The sequence below is a fragment of the Drosophila mojavensis genome, unplaced genomic scaffold (assembly GCF_018153725.1).
Source record: "Drosophila mojavensis isolate 15081-1352.22 unplaced genomic scaffold, ASM1815372v1 contig_81, whole genome shotgun sequence".
In the NCBI taxonomy this organism is placed as follows: domain Eukaryota; kingdom Metazoa; phylum Arthropoda; class Insecta; order Diptera; family Drosophilidae; genus Drosophila; species Drosophila mojavensis.
The window spans coordinates 4,956,978-4,966,467 of NW_025318907.1; the positions used below are offsets into that span (position 1 = coordinate 4,956,978).

Here is a 9,490-nt window from a genome sequence, read left to right on the forward strand (position 1 = left end):
AGTTGGTTAAATGCTAGCACATCGCGGTTATAAATGAACAAGGCTCTTGAAAATCAATTAGAAGGTCCGCCAAGGTGAAAGCACACCTTTCTATCGCAGCTGCAGCCCTAGCGCTCTTTGTGCTCCAATCCAATCTGATTACAGAGGCTGGGCCCAGCCAGCACAGAGCTGCTCCTTGTTTGTCAAGGCCCCGAGGAACGGCAGAGAACAAAGAAGTAGCGCATTAATAGCGCCACAATAACAAGCTATAATAATAATTTTGCTCCAATTAATCAGCGTTAAATCAGCGAACCGACGCGATTCCATTCGATGTCTACCAATTGCCGCCTTTGTTTTGCCGGCCTTTTTGTTATGATTATACGTTGCAGTTGTTGTCGTCGTTGTTGTCGTTGTAGTTGTTGTGATTGTTGTCGACGTTGTTGTTGGGACCGTTGTTGAAGCGGATCAATGTCTGGGAACGTCGCAGATGCCGCAGCCGATGTCTGCTTCCATTAAGCTTAAATAATATTAAAGCAGAGAGCAAGAGAATTCAATTTACGCAATATTCGATTGCTTAAGAGTTTCATTTATTAAAGGGTATAGTTTTTAAATGGATTGCTTTAATGGATATGCATGTATGTATCAAATATAAACGTATTTATAAATATAATATATTAATATATATTTCTAATATATTCATTTTTGTATTTTTAAAAATAATTATAAGCTAGATATAAATTTTATAAATATTTTACTTATTTAATTAATTAAAAAAAAAATATTTTTTATATTTATTTTTATTAATATAAATTGTAATATTATAAAATTATATTCGTTTATATATACGTTTCAAATTGTGTTTTAAATTTAATTTTTGTCAGCAAAATTTTTAAGAGTATTTACTTATCGATTTTATACATACTTACGTCTTGCAAGCATTGCTCTTCTAAGTAATTCTCATTGACTGAAATGAGAGCAGGAGACTTACATGACTAAAATTCAATTTTACTCTTTGCATACTTTCCCTTAATAAATTTCTTTCGTGCATTCTCGAGTCAAACTTCAGTTTTTGCTCTTTAGATACTAAAAGTAGGTAATAAGATAATTGATATGGCAAGCTATGCTAAATCAATTGAATATATGTCTTACTTAAGTACCACTCAAGAGTCAGACAACTGCGAATCACATTTAGCATCGAGAACAATTGACATTTGTGACGTGTGTGAAGTGTTTTTGTAGATTGTTGTCTTTACCTTTTGTACGCTTTTGTAAGTACTTCCAATTGGCCTGGTTCGATTCCGTTGTTGCCTGATTGTTTTCGATGCTTTTAACAACTGATTTTCAACTTAATTGCTTCGCTGAGGGTCTGGTCTCAACAACGAATCGCAGCCAACCAACAGCCAACGTCTGCCAGCGAGTCAGGCCGTAGGTAGAGTGAGCCGTAGGTGGTCCCATAACGAGCTAATGAAATGTACGCAGCTACAACTACACTGAGTCAGGAGCTGTCAAAACTGACGACTCCACTTGCCAGCAAGAAAAACATAAAATACATGCAAATTGCTCGGTAATTGCATAACTTATCATCATCAACTAAAGTGTTTTCGCTTGCTCTTGGGATGATGTATGTGAATGCTAATACAACCAAAAACAACAGAATTGTCTTAAGAAAATAACAGAAAAAGCTGAGAAAAGATTTGCTCTTGTTGTATAATTACAGTGAAATAAATATATATACATATTATAGTTAGAATTATAACTGTTGATTCAGATTGCAATCATTTGTTTATCTATGCTTGAATTATGAGGTTGATCAATATGAATATAATAAATTAATTTGTATAGCGTTTAAGGTGTAATTCACATAAAAATGACTTTAGTACGAAATTTAATAACTATACTTATGTTATATAAAAACCTATTTGTTATGGAAGTACTTTTTAAATACATTCGAGTTCTTATAAATTTTCCTCAGCTTAGTCAAAAACATCACAAACTCATAAGCTGTTGTCCCCTTTTAAAAACCCAATAAAAAATAAAAAAAAAAAAATTCGTAAGAATTCCATCTTTTTTGGCCGTCATCTTGATTAAGTTAAATTTAAAAATTATTCACAAACCTTTTGCAATTCGTAAGGCAAAGGTTAAGTAATAAATTTGTCAGTAAAGCCTTCAATAGGTTAAGCTTAAAATAATTTTTGCTTAATCTAATATATAGTCGAATATACATATGTATATGCCCGGTGTACCGACCTGACACGAAATAATCCCGGTTTTCTACCGTTTCGATAAAAAATAATTATTTCGATAAAATAACAATTCGAAAAGTGCTATTCCCTCGGGATTTAAAATTATCGGGAATCGAATTTATTTGAATGACCTTTAGAGTTGCCGCAGAATATGCCTTGCAAGTGTCTGGTGGCAGCCCTAGATAAGCCTATCGATAACCGTCGAAGCTCAGCAGCTTTTATTGAGTTGTCATTGAGCGTGTGGAATATAAAAGTCGATTGTTATCAGCAATTAAGTTCCAGTTTTCAGAACATTTGGATTCCTTTAAGTTTAAAGGGGCGACTCTGGTTGGATTTGCTAATTGACACGTCGTTGGCTGGGTTTGTGTTGCGTTTAATTAATGACGATCATTAAAAATTTGCATGCGATTGCGCGAATGCGAATATTTCTCCTGGCCAGTTGGCCAGCTGGGCAGAACAGGCTGAGATTATTTTTAGATTTTTAGGGCACAGCAAAATTGCAGCTGGCCTTTACTCTTGGCGGCCTTTTGACGAGCTGAAAACCAGTTGAGCAGCGATGCGGCAACAAAGTGAGCAACTGCTGTGACCCTCTGTGTAGGTGTCGTTGTCGTCAGCGCCGGCTGAGCCTCGACTTGTCAATATCGTTTACATCAGCCTCATATTGGATGCCCAACTAGAGAGTGTCAACTCCCGGACAGTCGGCCATCGGCCATCGGCCACCGGGCAAGCGACTACAACCCGTTTTGCTGTTAGCCAAAGTCTAAGCACAGTTGGCCCCATGTCACTGGCCACTTGGCTGTCAGCCAGCGGCGCCTGCGGTTGACACTTTTTCGCGCCGACACGCCCGCTAATCCTCTCATGCATAGCAGCTGGCGGGGTCGAGTGGCCCGGCCACCGAGATGACTTGGCACGTTGAGCAGCGCGACGCAGACAATGACAGTGACGGACCCAGCTGGTGGCCGAGACCCAATTTGTTGCGCACACACAAAACCTTAGCCATAATAACTGTGTTAGCCCCCAAAGACCCAAAGATATCGTTTACACGCTCAGCGCTCTCAAGTGACAAACTCAATAATAGCTTTGTGCGTACACAGACTTACGTTTATTTATTTACAGCACCTTTATTTTGGCGAACACCTTTTTAAAATGTCCAGTCCCAAGGAAGAGGCAACGAAAGAGAGGAGGTAAGACTGCGATTAGCCAGAGTAGATTTGTTTAAAAAATTGGTGAGTATTCAAAATGTTTTTTGCGGAATGATGTCACTTTACCCAAGGATCAGTAAAGTTAACGCTTGAATAGCTAAACTCTGTTCCGAAAATCAAAAAGCGGAAATTAGTATATATAATATGTCTAATATGTAACCCAAACCGATAGATATTTCGATCTAATGCTTAAATGGTTATAAATAATCAGTCTATTAAAATGTATATTATTTTTCCTAGGTCACTTCTTATTTTCTCTCGCATACAGTGAGGGGCTCTATCCGATTATTCACTAGAATTATAGAGAATGGGTACACACTTGCATTGAACCAATTTGATACGTTTTGTTGTTTCCTGACTACAGACTTATCTGAGAAATTTGAGTGAGCCTATTACTAACACTCGAGATAGTGTATAACGCAGTCGGTTGTACCCGACTGCAACGTTCGAGATCTATCAAAGTTCATACTTCTTTTTACTAAATGGAATTCTCTTGATTCTTCCAACTCCTCAGCCCCAAGGCGCCAAGCGATGGCAGCGTCATGGTGGGAGTTTCATTTGATGGAGGAATTATCTTGGCCGTCAATTCAGTGAACAATCTGATTTACTATTTGGATGATCAAATCTAGTAAGCCCATCTTAATCTATAATATCTGCTATCCATCTAGTGTTACTCATCGATTCATTTTAGCTGCTGCGCAAATAGCGCCGGATACGATCGCGAAATGTTGATAGATGCGTCCAGCAAGCTGGAGAATTCGCGCGCGAGTAATTCGCGCATTTTGGTGTCTCAAGTGGTGGAACTGATTTCAAGGCTATACGAAAAGGCAGACCCCACGGAGCTGCTGGTGGCTGGCGAGGATGTGACTGGCCTGTACTTAGTAACAGTGACAGGCCCACAAACCGTTACGTTGGTCGATTTTGCGGCATTGGGCGACGGAGCTGCTGGGCCGACTGGACCCGCCGAATATCTGAAAAGCCACTGGCAACCGGCCATGAGCCTTAAGCAGGCGGAAGCTCTGGCCCGCCAAACTGTCACCTTGGGTGGTGCGCAAAGATTGTGCGCCGATGTGTGCATCGTATTCAAGCGACCGCCACCTCCACTCCGAATGGAGCGCCTAACCTCTCTGAGGTATCATAATCAAAAGAAGAGCTAATTTAGCGATTCATTCGGCTTGACTGATTTGCTGTTAATTCTTAAATATTTATCTTGCAGCATAAATAAATGAATCGCTGATGCTCAGCTGGCTCCAAATAATTAACCACATTTCTCAGCGTTTGACCTGAGGCAGCCAGGAATAGATTATCTCCCTAGCTGTAGCTGTAGCAAACGTCCTGCTCACGTCTCTCTGGGCCAGATGACTATCGCAATCGCAGGTCTCTGATGCTGCTGCTGCTGCAGATAAATGCAGAGTAAGCACAAATGATTTATGCGCCCGGGCAGCATATAATTAATAATGATTAAAAGCTGGCGCCCATCAACAGCCCCAGATGGACAACATGGTCATAAGCAACTCGATTCCTTGGGCTCCACGACTAATCGCCACAGACGGACTTTCCTACGAAATGAAAAGTGGCCGAGTCAAGATCAAAATCCACTCTCAGGCGCCCAGCGGACGACCCGCTGTGTCTGGATTAACTTGAAATTTATATACATATATATAAGTGTATATATATGCGTATGGCATTTGAATGTTCCATATTGGGCCACGAGTTCACGATTCATTGCCTGGATGCCTGTTTGGCCTGTACGGTGTGCCCGCTTGGGTGCTGTGCGTGACCAGGTTTCATTTTCATTAGCCTCGTTACGTCTCATGGGGCTGTGGTGCTCGGTGTGTGGTCCGACAGCACCTGGGTGGCATTATGTTGTCAGCCTCTTGATATTTACTGCAGCAAAACTTACTAATTGATTTTTGCCCAACAAGTTGTGCCGGAGGGAGCGAGAGGTAGAGTGAGAGAGAGATATCTCCCTGTTTTTTGTGCGGTGTCATAATGGCAATTATTTTAATTACATATTATTTAGTTGAACACGCCAAGCATATTTGTAAAATTCATATTTGATTTAGTTGGCCTCATCGGGCTTCTGATAGTGGCGATACCTTCGAAATCTGCTCCTGAGCAGAATCCTTGCTGTAGTCTCCAATGTCCTTCAGCACGAAAGAGCATTTCCATTATATTCCCTTTTCTGAGCATCTTCGAGGCGCCATCCTTGCGTTTGCCATCGTCTTTCTGTAAGGGAGCTCAATCTGAATGGCTATGGTTATGGCAACTCGAAGACAAACATTGTGAGCATGATTGCTGACCTCGTAGTTCTTCACAATGTTGTTGCGCGTTGGCACCATGCCCCGCAGCCCACAAGAAGAAGTGCCTATCCGTGTACAATGCGCCACATCCGAAGATGTAACTGCATTATATTCAAAAATTGCAGGCATTTCATCGTATGGGTTGCCCAGCCCTCCATTGATGAGTCCACATCACCTAGGGTTACCGACCCTTTGGTGAGTGAGAGTTAGACTGACCTTGAACGGTTACTAGCCGAAGGGCTGATCTGGCCACAGCATGGGATTTGGGAACGTCCTTCTTTTTTTCATGAATATCTTGGTACACATTAAAGAGCTTTAGGAAAAAGTTTAGAAAAATTTAGGAATTAAAATAAAGTAAATCACATCCCAGAACTGAAAGCGGCAAATATTTAATTGATATTAATACATTATATTTGCATAAATTATTCCGAAGATTCTTTTTAACATAGCGCCATAAGTGCGACAGTTCTGAAATCGAACCAGTTCTTTTGACACGCGATAACGACAGTTCGCTTGTGCAGCTCTGGAAAATGCACGTTGGCTCTTCAGCAATCGACAATCTAAAGCTCACGTGGTTGATTTCAAGCCAAATATCTTGTCAAAGCTTCTATATATTGTGCAAATAAATTAGCATCAGCATCAAAATGGGAAAACGAAAGACTAAAGCTCAATCGGTAACTTTTTTAACTTTTTGTATATTTAAACATTAACTAAATGTGAATAAACAATATTGATTTAGCGACCCGGCGGAAAGGCGGCTCTTGCGAAGGGGACGCAACGTAAGTTTAATACATTTATATATAGTTTATATGCATAAATTTTACATTTATTTATATATATTACAAACCTGCATATAAATATTTCCATATTTTGCATCTCAACAGCAATTCCCCCCTCAGCAGCAGGAGCTACTGCAGCTCCTCCTGCAACTCCTGCTATTGCTCCAGGGGCACCAACCGAGCCTCCTGCACGGCGTCCACGTGTAAGTTTTTGCATTCTTGTCAATTCGTTCCTTGCAAACTGTTACCTCTTATTGCAGGGACGTCCACCTAAAAGACCGTTGGCCGCAGCCCCGAGGGATGATAGTGTTGTAAACACTAACGCGGTACTGCACAACAATCCCCAAGTCACGATAAGTGACGGCGGTGCACAGTCTCCACGTGTAAGCTTTCGCTTTCGTTTTGATTACTTCCTCGCCAAGTATTGCCTCTTGTTGTAGGGACGCCTTCGTAAAAGAGCGTTGGGTGCTGCTCCGGCGTCCAAGAGGGATGATAGTGTTGTAAACACTAATGCGGTACGGCTGGCCTCTTTGCAGGAGAGCAACGAGCCCCTAGCCACGATCAGCGATGGCGTTGCACCGTGTCCACGTGTAAGCTTTCACTCTTGTTTTGGTTAGTTCCTCGCCAACTATTGCTTATTATTGCAGGGACGTCCTCGTAAGAGACCGTTGGCTGCTGCTCCGGCGGCCAAGAGGGATGATAGTGTTGTAAACACTAATGCGGTACGGCTGGCCTCTTTGCAGGAGCGCAACGAGCCCCTAGCCACGATCAGTGATGGCGTTGCACAGCGTCCACGTGTATGTTTTCGCCTTATTGTCAATTCGTCCCTCGCTAACTATTGTCTCTTGTTTCAGGGACGTCCTCGTAAAAGACCGTTGGACGCAGCTCCGAGGGATGATAGTGTTGTAAACACTAACGCGGTACTGCACAACAATCCCCAGGCGACGATCACTGATGGCGGTGCACAGTCTCCACGTGTAGGCTTTGGCTTTCGTTTTGATTAGTTCCTTGCCAACTATAGCCTATTATTGCAGGGACGTCCTCGTAAGAGACCGTTGGCTGCTGCTCCGGCGGCCAAGAGGGATGATAGTGCTGTAAACACTAACGCGGTACTGCACAACAATCCCCAGGCGACGATCACTGATGGCGGTGCACAGTCTCCACGTGTAGGCTTTGGCTTTCGTTTTGATTAGTTCCTTGCCAACTATAGCCTATTATTGCAGGGACGTCCTCGTAAGAGACCGTTGGCTGCTGCTCCGGCGGCCAAGAGGGATGATAGTGCTGTAAACACTAACGCGGTACTGCACAACAATCCCCAGGCGACGATCACTGATGGCGGTGCACAGTCTCCACGTGTAGGCTTTGGCTTTCGTTTTGATTAGTTCCTTGCCAATTGTTGCCTTTTGTTGCAGGGACGCCTTCGTAAAAGGCCGTTAGGTGCTGCTCCGGCGTCCAAGAGGGATGATAGTGCTGTAAACACTAATGCGGTACGGGTGGCCTCCTTACAGGAAGATAACAATCCCCAGGCCACGATCAATGATGGCGTTGCACAGCGTCCACGTGTAAGCTTTCGCTTTCGTTTTGGTTAGTTCCTCGCCTATATCCTATTATTGCAGGGACGTCCTCGTAAAAGGCCGTCGGGTGCTGCTCCGGCGTCCAAGAGGGAGGATAGTCTAGTCAATACTCATAAGGCTGCCGAGGCACTGCTGCGCTCGTTAAAGGACAACAACCATCCCCAGGCCACGGTCAATAATGGCTTTGCTCGTGGCCTCAAGCCGGATGTGATCCTCGCCGGGTTTATGTACGAAAAACATCTGATGTTTGCTATGAAATTTAAAAACCGAAAGATGCCCGAGTTGGTGAGCCCAAAGGAACTTAAGCAACGTGACCCAACAATGCTAATAAATTTTTATATAGACCATTTTTATTATCCCCACCACGATATACCTAAGAAGCCAATGTAATTATTATTTTAACCTTTACTTAATTATTGCGATACCCAATTATATACGAATTAGGCATGTAATGCCAAAACTGAAACGACTTCACTACTTTGACGCCATCTTGAGAGCCTAGAACAAAGCAGGGATTTCATAGCACTTATACAATCACAATTGTATGCCTGGAATGACGTACTTGGAGTCTTTGTGTGTGTGCAGAGAAATATGCATGTGTGCACATACATATAAACATGTTTGCATGTGTGCACATGTATACAAATACATATGTATGTATGCAGGTTGACGTGCATTACCGAAGGTTTCGGTTCACTTAACGGATTTTAATGAAACTTCTCGCATTTGATATGCTAATACATATACATATGCACGTTATATTGAATATTTGCCAACTCATATTTATCAATTGCTATATTTGCAATTGACATTCATTTGAGAAGCTGGCATCAAAGAGAAGTTTGTGGAAGCATCAGCATCAAAATTATTCAGCAAATTATCCATTTCTGTTTGCTCTTTTAGGGCAGGATTTGCATTCCTACTATGGATTCCCGCTCTCGCATATTCTATTCTATTTTGGAATACGATTCCAATAAGACTAGCTACTGCAGAGGATAGCTGTTATAGACAGCTATATACTGGATTATTATGTTGATTTCAGATAACTAAATGTTATCTTGGCAGAGTCTAGCTTTGGGCACTCCCTTTGAATGCTTGACTGGAAACTGTAGCCTCCTTAGGTAGTCTCAACTTACTTTGCCTTCTGCCTGCTACATATGTATATTTTAAGGAATCTATTATACGCTGATTTCCTATTTAGAATGGGGTCAGGATATGGCTGCCCGCCTAGCAGAGAAAATCGGGATTTATAGCGCTCAATGTTACGTGAATGTTCCATGCGATGGCATTATATTATGCTGGAAATAATTGATTTATTAAAATACATACATATGTATGTATTTATTTTTTCATTCAGCCTAGTTCCGTTTCTGATTTCGTTTATGTGTGTTGGCAATGCCATAGTACTAT

The 9,490-nt window shown here is 41.9% G+C and overlaps 2 protein-coding genes across 2 annotated transcripts; both read left to right on the top strand.

Moving 5' to 3' along the window:
• Positions 1 to 2,425: 2,425 nt before the first annotated feature.
• On the top strand, positions 2,426 to 4,686 carry LOC26527643. Its single transcript, XM_015164397.3, has 4 exons — positions 2,426 to 2,582; positions 3,339 to 3,406; positions 3,939 to 4,052; positions 4,116 to 4,686. Exons 2-4 carry the CDS (start codon positions 3,369 to 3,371, stop codon positions 4,579 to 4,581), a joined length of 618 nt encoding a protein of 205 aa, XP_015019883.1. The 5' UTR covers positions 2,426 to 2,582; positions 3,339 to 3,368; the 3' UTR covers positions 4,582 to 4,686.
• A 1,347-nt stretch (positions 4,687 to 6,033) lies between these two features.
• On the top strand, positions 6,034 to 8,546 carry LOC6580756. The gene is made up of 11 exons (XM_002006523.4): positions 6,034 to 6,401; positions 6,467 to 6,506; positions 6,612 to 6,709; positions 6,767 to 6,889; positions 6,947 to 7,096; positions 7,154 to 7,303; positions 7,361 to 7,483; positions 7,541 to 7,672; positions 7,730 to 7,861; positions 7,919 to 8,068; positions 8,123 to 8,546. Exons 1-11 carry the CDS (start codon positions 6,372 to 6,374, stop codon positions 8,468 to 8,470), a joined length of 1,476 nt encoding a protein of 491 aa, XP_002006559.2. The 5' UTR covers positions 6,034 to 6,371; the 3' UTR covers positions 8,471 to 8,546.
• Positions 8,547 to 9,490: the final 944 nt, after the last annotated feature.